This window comes from Ananas comosus, unplaced genomic scaffold (assembly GCF_001540865.1).
Source record: "Ananas comosus cultivar F153 unplaced genomic scaffold, ASM154086v1, whole genome shotgun sequence".
Lineage (NCBI taxonomy): Eukaryota > Viridiplantae > Streptophyta > Magnoliopsida > Poales > Bromeliaceae > Ananas > Ananas comosus.
Window position 1 is genome coordinate 32,326 of NW_017893360.1, and position 18,513 is coordinate 50,838.

The 18,513-nt window shown below is 47.4% G+C and overlaps 1 protein-coding gene across 1 annotated transcript; it reads right to left on the bottom strand.

Annotated features, from left to right (window-relative positions):
* Positions 1-3,110: 3,110 nt before the first annotated feature.
* Positions 3,111-4,778, bottom strand: LOC109705769. The gene is made up of 2 exons (XM_020226556.1): positions 3,977-4,778; positions 3,111-3,184 (listed from the first exon to the last, which is right to left on the bottom strand). Exons 1-2 carry the CDS (start codon positions 4,776-4,778, stop codon positions 3,111-3,113), a joined length of 876 nt encoding a protein of 291 aa, XP_020082145.1.
* Between the last annotated feature and the right edge of the window lie 13,735 nt (positions 4,779-18,513).

An 18,513-nucleotide genomic window follows, 5' to 3' on the forward strand; every position in this document is an offset into this window, starting at 1 on the left:
TCTCCGCTCCCCTATGTTCTATATGTCCCTATATGAATGGTTTTTGTAGTGCGCTTTTTGCGACTATGTGATTGATATGAATTTGGACATTTTGCCACATCGTTTGATATTTTGACATTGTACCTCTAAGTAGAGATATCATGTTGTAGTAAGTTACATTTTACGTACCTTTTGTTTTTCTACATTATAGTCACTGACATCTATTGTAGCTTTGGGCCTTGTGGTGCATTCACTGAAGTCAGTAATTGCCCACTGTGAACTATTCTTAATAGTTCTCACGCCCCTGTTTCTATGTTCCCTTTTAAGAGCCTTCGGCACCGGCGGAGGCACGGGATCGCGGCAAGGGTGTCGCGTAGCTAGTTCGCGGAGAGTTCTTTTGCCTAGGTGGTTTACTCCTCCATTTTATATTTTGAGAGAGTGTGAGGTTTTGTACCCTGTATAGAGAGACCACCTTGTACCCTTTTAGCACTTGTTATGAGATCCCCATTGTACTTACTTTATGTTTTATTTAGTGGATTTACAGTTTCAACTTTATCCCTTGTTGTAGCATTTAGACTTTTATCATGCTCTGATACTACTAGATGTCTTGTATTATTGCTTTTACTATTGTTGTTCCTAGACGCCTTATACGTTTTAGACGTATGGCGGGTCTGGGCACGCGCCGGGCGGGCTTCCGCTGGGTCCCGGGGCGTGACAGCATACTACCACGGGGCCATTAGGCGCGGCGCAAGCCGGACTACCTTGGGTAGGTCCTGATGAATGAAAGGAAAACTCTATTGAGGTGAAAGTACTAAATGACAAAGGATAGTAATGAATGCTTATTAGTTAAAGTGTACAGTAGTAACTTTCACATTCGTGCTTATATTCATGTTTATGTTCATGATTACAGAAGTTGCTATATCTCTATTATGCAAATGATTCATTACTGTAGAAAGCTATTACATGTTGATTACATGCTCATTACTTGTTAGCATCCTGCTTATAGATCATGCAATTATCGTTTTTGCTTTCATTTAGTACATCATGAGCCTAGTGGTGTAATTCGCCGAGGCTGGCGGCTTACCCACTGGGAACTATTGTTTATAGTTCTCACGCCCTTTTTGGTGATTGTTTTTACAGAGCCATCTACTGGAGAGGTTAGGGATCGTGGCAAGGGAGTCGCGTCTAGCTAGACATTACTAGGAGCATGCTAGTCGATCACCTTGCTACTCAGGCTACGGCCGAGGGTGATGTCCCTATATATAGAGAGACCACCATTGTACCTATTTTTGTATACCCCGTGATGTATATTTACTGCTGAACCAGATACTATAGTTGTGATATTTTCTCTTTTAGTTGAGATTTTGGATTGTGTACTCCTTATGCTATTGTTGATAGTATTATCGATCGACTTGTACTTTGCTCTGATATCAGGATAGGATTTTCTATGTTTTTTTCCTATCGACTTGTGTTCTTGTAAACGCCTTATATACTGCAGGTGTATGGCGGGTCTGTGCACGTACCGGATATGCTTCCGCTGGTACCTGGGCGTTACATGGGTTTTCGGGACTTAGCCAAATTTCGGCTATTTTCGCTGGGCCAACGTTCGGGGACCGGTCCTTCACTGCCAGGGACCGGTCTCATCAAAGACCTCCGCAGCCCAGCCTGATGGGACCGGTCCCTCCATGCCAGGGACCGATCCCCGAGAGAATTTCTGCCCCAGTACAGATTTTGCACTGGTGCTCCCGTGGACCTTTCCTTAATGCACTTTATGCATTATAATCACCTTCGGACTTTCCGAAGCTTACACGCTCGACAAATAGTCAATTCCAATCAAAGTCTAATCCTCGGACTTCGAGGATCCACTTCCTTACACTACCACTATGTCTTTATGTTGCAGTTTCATAGTTTACTAGTTCAAGTGCCCCTTTATGGCATTTTTGTCCAATAAGTCCAAGCATGATTTTGGTGTTCATGAATACACAATTTGAGTCATTTTGAACATAGGAGACGAGTTTTTCAATTGCTAACATGAATACTTCTCACATGCATGCAAAACACCCAAAATGCTCTACTATATAGAGTGTAAGGCAGGCATTTTAAGTATTCTAAAATTCATAGAAATTCTATCTATCATGAATATGCATGAATTTTAACGTTACGACGTGTATAACACCCATAGGGGACATTTTGCCCCGGTTTCATGAAGTTAAACCCACCACAACTCTTGCAATCCTTCGTTTGCTCCGACGAAGGTGTCCACTAGTCTTCTAGCACCCTAGAGGTGTAGAAACAAGAGTTAAACGGACCTTACGAACAATACACGGCTCAAATATTAAGCATCTCATGCATAAGGGTGAAAAACTCACCGAATGTGAAGAAATCCCTCATGATCTCCAAATAGGAGGTAGAGGCCTTCAAAACCAACCTAAACAAAGATTCTAAACCAATCAATTTGGTTCTAGAAGCTACAAATCCAAAGTTCCCAAAAATAATCCTAAATCTCATATCTAGGGTTTCATCTACCATAAAGCATCAAAATTAAAATTTAGATAGAGAGAATAAGCTACTAACCTCTCAGGAGCTTCAAACCAAGCTCAAAGTCCTCTAGGTTCAAGGGTCTTCCCTCAAACAAACCCCAAGTCCAAGCTCCAAGCCTCTATCAAGGTGGAAATTGCTCCAAAAGGCAAAAAGAGAAGTAAATCCACCAAAATCCAAGCAAAATGGGGATCAAATTCAAATAGGATGGTGAAGAGAGCTCCCTTACCTCTTTCTCTTCTGGTGCAAGGCTCAGGGAGAGCCCTAGGGGTATGGGGGATCATATAGAGATGCCACAATTGCAAAAACACCCCTGTAGTTCAAACTGCTCAAAATCTGCCAAAGTGTACCGGTACACGGAAAAGTGTACCGGTACAAATCCTGCAAAAATATGAACCCGAGCCTCGGGTTGGCAGAAAAACAGAAGTGTACCGGTACAACCATCAAGGTGTACTGGTACAAATCTTGTACCGGTACAACCATCGACCTGTCACCGGTTTCACCATGTGCAGAGTGCAATCTGAGGGCAGCCTAAGTCCATCCCTTTGGTGACCTTAGCGCTACATAAAATACCATAATCCTCGGGATGCGAGCTATGGGTCGGACCATTGGCCACGACCCTCCAGAATATCTGGAAAAGTGCAGAACTCTGCTCCAACACTCGAACCTTGTAATTTGCAAAGGTCCAGTGTATTATAGGTAAGGCAAGCACCGGGGTCTTTCAACTCCTCGAAGCTCCGATCGCAATCGTCGCTCCACACATACTTTACTCCTTTGTGCATAAGGCGCGTCAGTGGAGTAGTTATTTTAGCAAACCCCTCCACGAATCGCCGATAATATCCCGCAAGACCAAGAAAGCTGCGGACCTCTGCAACGCTCGTCGGGCGAGGCCAATCCTTAATTGCCTCGACTTTCTTCGGATCCACCGAGACTCCACTCCTGGATATCACATGGCCTAAGAAGGTAACCTTCGAAAGCCAAAAATCGTATTTCTTTAGCTTGGCATAAAGCTTCTCTTTTCGGAGTATTTGCAACACGGTTCTCAAATGCTCCTCGTGTTCCTCCTCACTTCGCGAATAAACCAACACGTCGTCAATGAACACCACGACGCATCGGTCCAACAATGGCCGGAAGACTCGATACATCAAGTCCATAAATGATGTAGGGGCATTAGTAAGCCCAAACGGCATCACCGTAAACTCGTAGTGGCCATATCGTGTACGGTACGCCGTCTTGCGCACATCCTTCGGCCTAATCTTCAACTGGTGATACCCCGACTGAAGATCAATCTTCGAATATACCCGCGACCCTTGCAACTGGTCGAATAGATCGTCAATTCTCGATAACGGGTACTTATTCTTAATTGTCACCTTGTTCAACTCGCGATAATCCACGCAGAGTCGAAGTGTCCCGTCCTTCTTCTTTACAAATAGCATAGGAGCTCCCCACGGTGACACACTCTGCTTCGCAAAGCCCTTATCAAGTAAGTCTTGCAATTGAGCTTTTAACTCTACTAACTCCGCCGGTGCCATTCTATACAGAGCCTTTGAAACTGGCGTCGTTCCGGGAACCAAGTCAATAACGAACTCGATCTCCCGGTCCGGTGGTAATCCCAGTAACTCTGTCGAAAACACATCCGGAAATTCACGTGCTACTCGAATATCCCCAAGCATCGGGGGCTTCCTTTGAGTCTCCACCATCGTCGCCAAATAGGCCACACATCCACCTTTAATCATCTTTCTTGTCCTCGACGCCGATACAGTCACCGCGAAGCGCGAGCTTTTACATGCATGATACACCACCTCCTCTTGGTTAGGTTCACGAAAAGTGATCACCTTGCTCTCACAATCAATAACAGCATAATACTTTGAGAGCCAATTAATTCCGAGGATAACATCATAGCCCCACATCTGGTTCAACACAAGAAAGTCCGCCAGCATAATCCACTCACCTATCTGTACTGGACAAGCCTTGCACTCCTCGTGGACACTAAAAGAATGCTCTGGTGCATTAACCCACCAATAATCCGGGCTATACAACACTTCAATGCCATGTGGTCTAGCGAACGACGCGCCAATGAATGAGTGAGATGCACCAGTATCGAATAATGCTCTAGCTCTAGTGCCTTTAATTAAAACAGTACCTGCCACAACGTCATCTGGTACGGCAGGCTCTTCTACCTGAGTGGTGAAAACTCGTCCACTCGGTGCTGCTCGAGATCCCTCCGGCTGACGTAGTACTGATGAGCGTCCAGCCGACATAGCAGGTGGCAACCACGCTAGCTGTCTCGGGGTAGACGGAGCTGATGCCGCTGTCGGGGCAGACGACGTCCAACTCGGGCACTCTCGGATAACGTTTCCAGGCTGGCCGCACTTAAAACACCTTCCCTAGCACTCGACCGGCAGTTGATGATCACGGCCGCAGATAGCACATCGGGTAGGCCTTCAATTCTTTGACTCTTGTCGGGGATACCGAGGAGGCTTCATAGCACTCGACCGGCCCTCAGCACCACCCGCAGTCCGCTTCTTCCCTTTGCCCCTTTCCTTGTCCATAGACTCGCGCTCCCCACGCGCGTAGGCATTGCCGTGCTCCCCATAACGCTCGATCAAAGACCTCCGCAAAGGTTGTAAGCTTAAGGATCTGCATGGCCTTATAAATCTCCGGCCGAAGACCTCACAAGAACTAATTGGCCCAATCTCGATCATCCCGAACAACATCCGGGACACGGTCAATAATGTGTGAGAACCCCTGCTCAAATTCTTCTACCGAACGGTCTCCTTGCCTCAACTTGCGGAACTTGTCCTGTAGCTTCCGCTTCACAGTGGGGAAATAATTCGCGAACATCGACCTCCGAAACTCCTCCCAAAGCATAGGTGGAAGGTCGGAAGATCGATCACTCTTCACACGTTTCCACCACACCTCGCCGCCTTCTCTAAACAGTGAGTGGCGAGGTGCACCTTGTTATTCTCCAAGGTGTAAATATCCTCGAAGAGCATTTCCATCGAGTCTATCCACGACTCCACCATCCATGGCTCCACCTTTTCCCAGTCGAACACGGGCAGATTAAACTTCTTGAACATTACGAGAGATGCCAATGCACGCTCCCGCTCAGCTTCTACAGCCGCACCATCGGGATTTGAGGTTCCCGAAACGGCCGCCACCGCCGCTACTGGGATAGCCGTTGCGGCGACGCTCTCAACAGCACTCGGCACCACTACAGGGGGCACAGGTTGCTCGACACCCACTGAGCCGTCGCCGCCTGCTGCTGTGCTAAGGCCTCTTGAAGCCTCTAGATCTGCTCCCCTTGGCGTTGCACTGATTCCACTTGTTGTTGCACCACGCCAATAAATGCGGACACCTGCTCCCGGAGCTCCCCGTCGCCGCTCGCTTCGAATTGCTCAGGAGCTGAACTCGGTTCCTCGAGCATCGACCTTGTTCGAGGTCTACCACGAGACATCGCCTCCTGAAACGTAGCAATTCACATTAGCTACACAACCAAATTACTCAAACAAACCAAATCCGGCGAAAGCAAACAAGTGAATCCATTCTCATTCCAAGGCATTATGTTGTCGGCCGCCCAACACAACACTTGGAGTAAAGAACAAATGTCAACTTGGATTAGCCCCTAACAATATTAGAGACATACTAACATCACCCAATCCATAAGGCTTTCGCTATAATTGATTCCATGTAGCTCACGTCCCTAAGAATCCTTAAGGCTTCCATCCTAAGGGTTCTAAGTCCGTCCTAAACTTTCACTTTTCAGGCTCTGATACTATTATATCTGTCACGCCCTGAGCTCGCCTATTTGGTCGGTTCGGCATGTCAACAAACGCCGAACGGACAGCACATACCCTGTCTGCCCAAGGCTCAACAAGATATCAACATGTATACAAATTTTGGGCAAGTAGAATGTCACGCCCCCGCCGCGAAACCCCTACCTATTTGGCTGGATCGGGCGCAGCGAACGAACGCCGAACGGATAGCAACTCCCCTGCCCGCCCAAGGCTCAACAATAGATCGAGTACAAGAATTTACCCAGGAACTTAAATTCTAAATGTACACAATCGCAAGGGCACAAACAGTGCCAACAGCAAGAGCAAGTAATCCAATAGAAATACAAGTGAAAAGAAGAGAGAACTTTACTAACTATTACATTAGTTTGCATTCTTTTACATTTACATCTCTTTCCAAAATGAATACTTGATCATTTAAAATACATAGCTCTCCAAACCTCACCTACATGAATCTCTCTCAAATACATAGGTGTGCTAATGCAAAAAGGAAAGCTACTACTCTACCAAGTCCTCACTGGTCGGGCGCGATACCCTTGCCGCGATCCTCGCTCGGCAAACCTGTACCTAGCACTGGAAATAGAGTGGGGTGAGAACTATCTTCCATAGTTCCCAGTGGGCTCGGCCGCCGACTCCGCCGATCTCCCCACTAGGTCCAAGTGGGCACAGGTAACAACAGATAGATAGATAGATAGATATATATCTAAAACTGTAAATGACATAATAGGAAAACTATGCTACTATGCCCATAATCATGTGTAATGAATGCATGCATCATTTAGTAAAGGTTTACTATCATGCTAACAAGTTCGATCCATGTTCGAAAAACAGTGTCAAATGACAATATTTACTTTCCATTTACCCAATCTGTGGCAAGGTCCTTGGGTTTGCCTACATCTTACATATCCATCCCATAGGGTAGGGAGCTCCATGTGCCCCAAGCCCGGGACTGTCTGCGGGCATCAACTCTGTACTAATCGCCCGACACTCCGGAGTACTCGACGACAAATCCTCTCCATGTGAGGATATGGATGGCTTTACCACCCCGAATAACAGACCGTGAGTTTGATCTATCCTCTCTACGTGAGGATACCCTACGAATTAGGGCCAACATTCTCTCAGAACTCATTTATTCCGACATACATGCATGGTTACTTAGCTTTAGTAAGTTCATTGTCCACAAGTCATTTACTAGGGAATCCACCTATCCCTAAATTCACAAAAGAACCTCTAGTGTCAAATACAATACATTAATGCCACTCGTTTGTCCTTTAAACATTTAGATGCCACTCTCTATGTCACTAGATAATCATCGAGCTCATCTCTTTCTTTAGCACTATAGGATCCATGTTCCGACCCAATCCTTACCTATCCATTTTCACTAAGTATTCCATGTACACTAAGTTAACATTTAGAAGCATAAGGAAAAGGTACTACAATGGAATCCTACAATAGAACATGCAAGAGATGCAAATCATATTATTCTAAGACATAATAGAGAGTTCGGTTGCTTCGGGATGACACCCCCTACCTTTTCTTGCTGTAGAGGTTCTAGAAATGCCTCTCGCCGAACGTTACGATGAGGTCTCGGCCTACTTGGTCCAAAACGGTGCTCAATCGGCCTTATCTTGCTGATGACTTTTCTCTCGCTCGACGAATCTTAATTCCGACTTCGCCCCCGCATTTAGACACCTATCAATTAGATTTACAAGCCACTAAATGAGATCAATCTCATCATTTATCAAAAACGCCCATTTGGGTGCCCTAGGGTTCACATCTTGCAATTTGCACTATAGAACCCTAGCTTCTAGCTCTATTCCACCATTAATGATGCTAGAGGTCCATTTGACCTCATCTCAAAAGCCAAAAACTCAAAAACCCTAAGTTCTACCATTGTTAGGGTTTAAGAGCTCACCTCTAGGTTAGCTCCAATGGAGAGGAGAGGAAGAAGAAGATGCCCCAAGCCTTCTCTAGCTTGCTCTCCTTCTTCTTCTTCTCCTTGCTTTCTTCTTCTTCTTCTCCTTCTCCTTCTAGAGAGAGAGAGGGAGAGAAATGAGAGAGTGTGAGGGTGAGGGTGAGACTGAGAGAGAGGAGAAGGCTCAGCCTCTCTATACCTCTCAACTAATGGCATTTTGCATAAAAGCCCCTCCACTTTATTTCTCTCAACCCAGGCTGCCTGGGCAAATTTCGCGTGGAGGGACCGGTCTCTCCCTGCCTGGGACCGGTCCCTTGGGACCTTCCCTAGTTTACGCGTTCGGGAACCGGTCCCTCAGGCCCAGGGACCAGTTGCATCGTGCGCTGCTGCAACCCTCAGTTCGGGGACTGGTCACTCCCTGCCAGGGATCGGTCCCCAAGAGCAAAATCTGTCAGGTGCAGATTTTCGCATTTCTTGCTCTCGTGGACTCGACTCCAAAGCACTTTTTGTGTTTTGGACATCTTTAGCCTTCCTGAAGGGTACCTACTCGACAAATAGTCGATTCTGGTCGAAGTCCAACTCTCGGATTTCGAGAATTCACTTCCTTACATCCTTCCCTCCTTAAAAGGAGTTTCGTCCTCGAAACTAATCCAATTCTCAACTTTAACTCAAATTCATACCTTATTCCTCAAACAAGTGAGGATGGTGCTTTCTCATCAGATCCTCGAGTTCTCAGGTGGCTTCGCGATCATCATGATTGCTTCACCGAATCTTCACATAGGGAATCTCGCGATTTCGTAGCTTTCGCACTTCCCGAGCAATAACTTCCACCGGAAACTCTTCATAGCTCAAGGAGCTCTGGTGGCTCATACAATAGAGCATGCTCAGGATCATGAATGTATTTGCGAAGATGGGAGACGTGGAACACATTATGCACATCTGCGAGCTTCGGCGGCAACGCAAGCCGATAAGCCACGGTCCCAATTCACTCCAATACCTCGTAAGGTCCGATGTATCGGGAACTTAGCTTTGCCCGAACTCCGAATAGTTTTACACCCCTCATGGGTGAGACCTTCAAGAATACGTGGTCGCCTACTGCGAACTCCAAGTCTCGACGTCGCCTATCAGCATAGCTTTTTTGTCTCGACTGCGCCGTGAGCAACCTCTTGCGAGCAAGGCAGACTTTCTCCCCCGCTTCTCGCAGAACATCAGGGCCGAACTCCGCACGCTCACCCACATCGCCCCAGTGTATAGGAGATCGACACTTCCACCCATAGAGAGCCTCGAACGGTGCCATCTCTACACTAGCATGATAACTATTGTTGTAGGCGAACTCGGCCATCGGCAGATGATCACACCAATTTTCCTTGTAGTCTATGACACACGTTCGCAACATATCCTCCAGAGTTTGAATGGTCCTCTCTGTTTGCCCATCTGTCTGAGGATGGAATGCTGTGCTAAAATCGAGCAGTGTGCAAAGGGCTTCTTGCAGGCTTTTCTAGAAGTGCGAGGTAAACCGGGGGTCACGATCCGACACGATCGATTTCGGCACCCCGTGTAACCTCACTATCTCATCAAGGTATACCTGCACCAGTTTGTCACCTGCCCATGTGGTGTGGATCAGCAAAAAGTGAGCCGACTTCGTCAAATGATCCACAATTACCCAAATTGCATCGTGGCCGCCAGTTGAGTGAGGCAAGCCGGCCACGAAGTCCATCGATATATCTTTCCATTTCCAAACGGGGATAGGTAGGCTTTGAAGCTTTCCCGCTGAAAATCGGCGCTCAGCCTTTACTTGTTGGCATACTAAGCACTTAGCCACGAAGCGTCCAATATCACCTTTCATTCCCGGCCACCAATAGTGCACTTTCAACCCTTGATACATCTTGGTGCCGCCCGGGTGATCAACATATGGAGATCGATGTGCTTCTTGTAGAATTAGCTCGCGAAGCTCTCCATTTTTGGGCACACACCACCGGTTTCGAAACCGAAGTGTAACACCGGTGTCTATACTGAAATCGCTGCCTCGACCTTCCTCGATGTTTCGCCGCACCTTTTGGAGTTCTTGGTCCGCAGGTTGCAGATCTTTGATCCTCTCCAACAAGGTCGGTTGGACAACGAGCGCCATCAACTGGGTCGGAATCTCGGGAGCAACAACCTCAAGGTCCATTCGCTTCATGTCCAGCCATAGGGGTGTTTGATTCATAACCCACATAGCGAGGTTCTCTGCTGATTTCTTGCTCAGCGCATCCGCGACCACATTCGCTTTCCCCGGGTGGTAAAAGATATCCACATCATAATCCTTTAGCAGTTCCAACCACCGCCGCTGTCGCATGTTGAGCTCTTTCTGTGTGAACAGATATTTCAGGCTCTTCTGGTCGGTGTAGATCTCGCAATGGGCACCATAAAAGTAGTGCCGCCACAGCTTCAAGGCGAAGATTACCGCCGCTAGCTCCAAATCATGAATGGGGTAGTTGTCACGCCCCGGGACCGATGCCAATTTGGCCCGACCCGAGCACGTCAAACAGACGCCGGACGGACAGAGTTTTTCCTATCCGCCCAAGGCTCATCACATGTACATTTTCATCATTAGAGAAAAGCACTAACGGAAACATACACAAACGGCTTACACGGGGGTAAGCAATAGCCATTAGTGAAAGAAAAAGGAAACTAAACATTCACAAGTAATATGATTCATTTTAGATCATATACATTGCATCCATCTCTTACATTTAGGATTCTTTGCATTTCATTACATGATTTCATCATTTCTTTCTTCATCACATTTACCTCAAAATACACATTACATTCTTTTCCTTACATCATTAGTCATCAACTACAAAAGATGAACATAGGGTACTTTACTACAAAATGAAACCCAACTTTGGTGGCCTCTGACTAAGGCGCGATACTTTTACCTCGGTCGCTCGCCGGCTCGCTCGGTCCCGGCTCTGTGGAAATAGTGGGGTGAGAACTACAACAAAGTTCCCAGTGGGTTCGGCCTCAACATCACCGACTTTCCCACTAGGACTAACTCAGGCATAATAGAAAGAATAAGCTGAAATATAGTAACCAATCTACCATGATGGTAATATCCTGAACATAAACAAGAGAATATGCGTTCAACAATTAATATGCAGATTATGCAAGTCTCTTGTTCTTTTCACTTATCTTGTTCTTATGTTTCTTTTGCTCTTTATTCATTTATTCTTTATTCTTTAATCTCAAGGCTAACCGGAGGTTTTCGCCACATTAACTTGCTTCACATTAAGTCCATCATCGCAGGAACTCACCTCGCTAGGCCGTCTTCGGTTTCTCACAACCCGTGCAATGGCATATCTCCGGAGCGCATCGGACGAGGGGAGCGACCGCCTCTCGGAGACGGAACGTCATAGGCACATTATGATTATATCCTGGTAGCTCAAAAGGATGTTATAAGTTCAAATCTCTGACTTTACACTAGCTCTAGGTCTTTACACTCACGTTTTATGGTTGGCAAACTCATGCCATCACATTCTTTACATTTTTATTACTCTTGCTAACTCTAGCATCCTTTTTCTTACTGCCCCACTTGTACTTTAATTTACAGGTGGTCATTTTCATCATTCTTTATTCTTTTAGTTCTTTTACATCACACTAATCTAGTGTCAATTCTACATTAGCTTTATCGATGCACTGCGATTATGTCATGTAATGCAAACCTTTCTGTTTCTTTTTAGCTCACTTGGGTGCCTCACTTTTCTCACTGGATCACATGATAGTTTCGACATTCAGCATAGTTCTGTAATTCATTCAGTATTAATATCAAGTTGTACTCACAATATGCAACATTCACATTTTCCGATCGTGTCATTATACCTAAATTCATGCAACAATATATATACACATGCTCAATATTGAATGACACATGTAGGCATAGAGAGAATTGCAATAGATTTGAGAAGCACCACCCACCTCGTAGGCTTTCAAAGGTGCTCCGATGATTTTCTTGGGATTTTCAGACTCTTCGTTCTTTACCTGCGGCATAACGAAGCCAAATTAGGCTTATTTGGCCATAACTTTACATTGGCTTTTCGTAACGTAAATCCGAACGCACCAACGCGTCGGAAATATCCTCAATTGGGTTTCTAGAGGGTCAATTGCACTTAGAAACCCTCATGAGCAAAAGCCCCAATTTGGGTGCCCTAGCTCCAATGTATATCAAAACCTAGGGTTTGATCTCTTTGAGAAACAAAAGTAGCTTCACTATACTCTAAAAAGCCCACTAGAACCATTCTTAGCCTTTCCAAAACCCTAGTTTGGATTTCACCATGAGAGGTGGTCCAAGCTCACCTCTAAAGCAAACCAAGGTTTTGATCTCTAAAGAAGCAAAGAGAAAGCTTCAAAAACTCTAAACAATCCATTTCTAGGTTCATTCAAACTCATTTCTAAGGTTCTACTACATTAGGGTTCAAAGCTTACCTTGTAAGCTTCCTTTTCTTGTACTAGAGAGGAAGAAGATGAAGCTCCTTTGCTCCTTGATCTTCTTTTTCACCTTCTTTTCCTTCTTCTCCTTCTTTTCTTCCTTTCTTCTTCTTCTCTTTTGTCTTCTAGAGAGAGAGAGGGAGAGAAAAGAGTGTGTGTGAGGGAGAGAATGAGAGAAAAGGCTCTCTCAGCCCTCTACATAACCAATGGGTTGCAAAAATGCAAATGAACCCCTCAACTCTTATCTCTGTGCACTGCCTGGACTGGGCAGTTTTCGCAGGCAGAGACCGGTCTCCCCGAGCAGGGACCGGTCCCCGAAGGTCCACCCTACGCAGCCAGAGCTGCCGCGCGCAATGCATCCGGTCCCTCTCTAGTGGGACCGGTCTCCGGGGGATCGGTCTCTCAGACAGAGACCGGTTCCCGAGAGCTGACCTTCCAGGACTTAGCCAATTTTTCGGCTGTCTCATTCTACACACGTTCGGGGACCGGTCTCTCCCACCAGGGACCGGTCCCCGAGAGCTCAAAAACTGCAGTTTGCAGATTTTTGATTCCCCAGCTCTCGAAAACCTCCCATAACACGTTTTTGATCATTTTAACACCTTCGGACTTTCCGAAGTGTACCATCCTCGCACTTTGGTCAATTTGACTAAAGTTCGATATTTACTTTTCGAATTTTTGGTACATTACAGTAGTTCTTCTCATAGCTCTTCAGCTGACGGGACGCATAAGCGATCACCTTCCCGCCTTGCATCAGGACATACCCCAATCCTAGATAGGAAGCATCGCTATAGACCACGAAGTCTTTGCCTTGCACCGGTAGAGCGAGCACCAGAGTCGAAATTAATCTTTACTTCAACTCTTTGAAACTCCGGTCGCATTCCTCACTCCAGACGAACTTGGTGCCTTTTTGAGTCAGACGGGTAAGTGGAATTACTAACTTCGAAAAGCCTTCCACGAATCGTCTATAGTAGCCCGCTAAGCCCACGAAGCTTCGAACCTTCGTGACATTCGTCGGGCGTGGCCAATCCTTGATTGCCTCAATTTTCCTCGGGTCTACTGAAACTCCACCCTTGGAAATCACATGCCCTAGAAATGCGATCTCTCGGAGCCAGAAGTCACACTTCTTTAACTTAGCATATAGCTTCTTCTCCCGAAGGACTTGAAGCACTATCCTCAAATGCTCGGCATGTTCCTCGTCACTACGAGAATAGACCAATATGTCGTCTATGAAGACTACGACAAATCGGTCCAAATACTTCCTAAAAACACGGTTCATCAAGTCCATGAACGCTGCTGGAGCGTTCGTGAGTCCAAATAGCATGACCGTGAATTCATAGTGCCCGTACCGCGCACGAAACGCAGTCTTCCGCACATCCTCCGGCTTGATCTTCAACTGGTGATAACCGGACGACCCTTGCAACTGATCGAATAGGTCATCGATTCGGGGAAGTGGGTACTTGTTTTTGATCGTGACTCTGTTCAACTCTCGATAATCCACGCAGAATCAGAACGATCCGTCCTTCTTCCGTACAAATAACACTGGGGCTCCCTACGGTGATACACTTGGCCGGATAAACTACTTGTCGAGAAGGTCTTGTAGTTGACTCCTCAACACTTTTAGTTCCGCCAGCGCCATTTGGTACGGAGCCTTCGAGATCAATGCGGTATCGGAAATCAAGTCTATGACAAACTCGATCTCCCTGTCCGGCGGTATCCTTGGTAACTCCGCGGGAAACACATCCGAGAACTCCCGCACCACCGATAACTCCTCCAAGGTCGGAGCCACTCGGTCAACTTCTACAACGATCGCCAAGAAGGCTGCGCAACCGTTGTTGACCAGGTTCCTTGCTCTTGTCGCCGATACTGTCGTGGCGAAGCACGAGCTCTAACAAGCCTGATAAGTGAACTCCTTCTGTCCTAACTCACGAAACGTAATCACTCTGCTCTTGCAGTCAATCGTTGCGTGATACTTCAAGAGCCAGTCTATGCCCAATATGACATCGAACTCTTTAAGGTTCTTGAGTTCTAGCATCCTATTGGGCATTATCCAGTCGCCTACTTGTACTGGACACGATGAGCATTCCGTGTAGGTGTTAAACGTCGACCCAGGGCCCTCAACTCGCCACTTGTCACTCGCCTCTATGAGTATGTCATGCATGCGTGCGAATGATCTACTGATAAATGAATGTGTGGCGCCTGTATCAAACATAGCCCTGGTGCGAACTCCGTTAATTAAAACCATACCTGCCACAAGGCGATGATGCTCCTTCGCCTCCGCAGGCTCCTCAGTTTGGGCCTGAACGGCGAATACCCATCCACTCGGGGCCGATCGCGCCATCTCGGGCTGGCGCGGCATCATCGCACGTCCTGTGGACACAGCCGTCGGTGGAACTCCTCTATAGTGAGCCGGAATCGCCAGCGCCAATGCAGTCAATGGGGCAGGTGAGGCTCCTCCTCCCGGGCAATCTCGTATGAAGTGCCCCGGTTGCCCACACTTGTAGCACTTGCCTTGGCGCTGCTCATAACGCTACACCGGGTGATCTCTGCCACAGATGACGCACCGTCGCGCTTCATTACTCTTTGGCTGAGTCCGCGGATACTTCAGGGGCTTCTTGGAACGTGCTTGTCCCCCCGAACCGCCGCCTTGGCTCTTCTTGCCTTTGTCCTTGGACTCGGCCAACAACTCGCGCTTCTCTCGAACATGGGCGTCTCCGTGCTCCGCCCAAAGTGCTCGATCGAAGACCTCCGCGAAGGTCGTGAGCTTGAGTATCTGCACGGCCTTGTAGATCCCCGGCCGAAGTCCTCGTAAGAACCAGTCGGCCCAGTCCCGATCAACTCGTACCACATCCGGGACACAGTCTATAATGTGGGAGAACTCCTACTCATACTCCGCTACTGAGCGGTCCCCTTGCTCCAACTTGCGGAACTTCTCCTAGAGCTTCCGCTTCAATATGTCGGGGAAGTAGTTGGCGAACATCGCCCTCTTGAATTCCTCCCACAGCATCAGCGGAAGGCTGGGAAGCCGATCACGTTTGACCCGCTTCCACCACACCTTCGCCGCTTTCTCCAAGCAGTGGGTGGCAAGATACACCCTATTTCTCTCCAAAGTGCGCAGGTCTTCGAAGAGAGTTTCCATCGAGTCGATCCATGACTCGACTATCGCCGGCTCCACCTTCTCGCCCTCAAAGATGGGCGGATGGAACTTGTTGAACTTGATAAGAGCCGCCAACGCGCGCTCTCCTTCCGCGTCTTCGGCCGTCACATTGGGTGTCGCTGATCCCGACGCCGCCAGAGGGACAATTGCCGGCGGGGGACGTGCCACCACCTGAACCACCGCTATACTCTCACCCTTAACTAGCTCAGGTACGCTAGTTGAGGGTGCGGGTACATCGCGTCCGTCTGTCGCCGTTGCGGCCGCCACCACAGCCTGCCGCTCCAAGGGCTCCTGGAGCCGCTCGAATTGGGTCTCCTGGCGCTGCACCACATTGGTCAATGCGGTCACTTGCGCCTGCAACCAATCCATCACACTCGGTTCAGCCTGCTCGGGCACCTCGGGAGGCGGTGTCGGAGTAGATCTACGTGTGTAGCGTCTTGGAGACATCAATCCCTGAAACGCAAATACTTGGTCAGTCATCTTAACCAATTACCTCGTCGCGATTACGACTCAACAATAAAATCAGGCGAAAACACACAAATGTACTCATTCTAGACTCTTGGCATCATGTCATCAGCTGCCGACACAATCACCTCAAGCCAAGAACTAATACCACTTGAATTCATCTCTAGCAACTCCTAGAGACATACCACCACCTCGACCCAATCGGAATCACTTCCGCCACCGTTATAGGTTCACGTTTCACTCACGCACCTATAGCCTTAGGATTTACCAACCTAGGGTCTCCAAGGTCATCCTAGACTCTCTCTTTGCTTGCTCTTTATGCTCTGATACCAACGCTGTCACGCCCCCGCCCCGAAACCCGTACCCATTTGGTTGGTTCGGGCGCGGCGAACGGACGCCAAACGGACAGCACCTCCCCTGCCCGCCCAAAGCTCAACTGTAACACACTGGACCTTTGCAAATTGCGAGGTTCGAGTGATTGGATGTGTTTCGAGCTTTTCCACACTTGGTGGAGGGTCGTAGAATGTTTTCCGATCAAAAAAGTTCGAAAACTTGAGTTCTGGACGAAACCTGAGAGTTTTTACTCTCGGAGACCGGTCCCTGTTAGGAGAGACCGGTCCCCCAGTGAGCAGTGTTGCGCAGTCGGCGAGGCAACCGGTCCTTGGCGGGCGAGACCGGTCCCCGAGCGCGTCTACGCAGTGAGAGACCGGTCCCGCGCGGGGAGAGACCGGTTCCCGAACGTGGGTTTCTCGGGTTCGCCACGAGAGACCGGTCCTTTGCAGGGAGAGACCGGTCCCTCTGGGCGAAATCTGCCCAGACCAGGCTGATGCAATTTTGCTTTTTTTGAGGGACCTCCTGGGATTTTGTTACTTTGGAAGGCCTAAATAGCCATTCCACTCTGTCCCATCCTCATTTCCTCATTCTCACCCTCTCCCTACACCTTCTAGAGAGAGAAGAAGGAGGAGGAGAAGAAGAAGAGGAGGAGCTTGCTTGGAGGAGTTTGGAGCCTCAACCCTTTCTCTTCCTCCTGCCTTTGCAAGGCTTGGAGCTTGCTTGTAGGGCTTGGTGGTGGACCAATCTTCAACACTAGAAGATTTGGAGCTTGTTTTGAGGCATCTAGAGAGGTTAGTACTTTGATTCTATCCTTTGATCCTTGTTTTAGTAGATTTTACCATATGGAACCCTAGAATGGAGACTTCAGGTTTATTTTGGGCATTTTGAATCTAGGGCTTTTGAGGCTCGATTTCTTGGATTAGAACCTTCCTTTGGGTTAGATTGGAAGGATCCTAGCCTTTTTTTGGAGAGAGGATTTCTACTCTCTAGGTGAGTTTTTGCCCTTTTCTTGTGGTGGTTAATGTTTGAGCCTAGAGTTGCTCGTAACGCTTGGGTATCTCTTCGCTCACTACTTTTAGGATATTTTGAGAATCGTGGACAACTTCGTTCGGCGAAACGAGGAACTACGCGATGGTTCGGTGGGTTTGACCTAGCCACACAATGAGAAAATCTCATTTGTGATGATTTGAGTATCGTTAAATGATAAAGCATGCATAATCATGTTAGATATATTTATTATAAATTTTAGAATGCTTAACATGCATATGTTATGTATAGTAAGTTTTGGACCTTCATGTGGTAGGGTGCATGCATGTGAGATATAGCATTCTAGTTGAGACTGGGAACCATGATTCCTATTATGAAAATGAACATTGCTTTCATGCATTTAACCTTTTTGCCCAATTGTGACATTAGGGGCTTTGGAAGCCTAGAGAAGCTTGGGACTTAGACTATTTGAGAAATTGGGCCAATGTCATAAAGAGGCATTGGGCCCGGGTTATAGTGAACATTGGTATTAATGTCTTAAATGGGAACATAGAACATGATTTGGTCTTGATTAGTTGTGGTGCTTAAGTGTCATAAAGAGGCACTAAGCAAGTGAGTGTTGGGTTATCACATTGTGACATAGAACTAGACCGTTGGGTCACTAGTAGCTATTGTCATGTTTGAGACATGAGGGTTGGATACTTGAGCTATGACTACGCTTGCTTGCTATTTGTGCTCATTCGCACATGCTTGTGAGGGTCGCTCCCTACAAGCCTGCACTCCGGAGTTAGCCTACGCGACCTATGTTCGCTCGTGCGGTATTGAGAAGCCTACGGGGTCGAGTAGGACAGACACATTCCAAGAGTAGGAATATTGGGCTACCA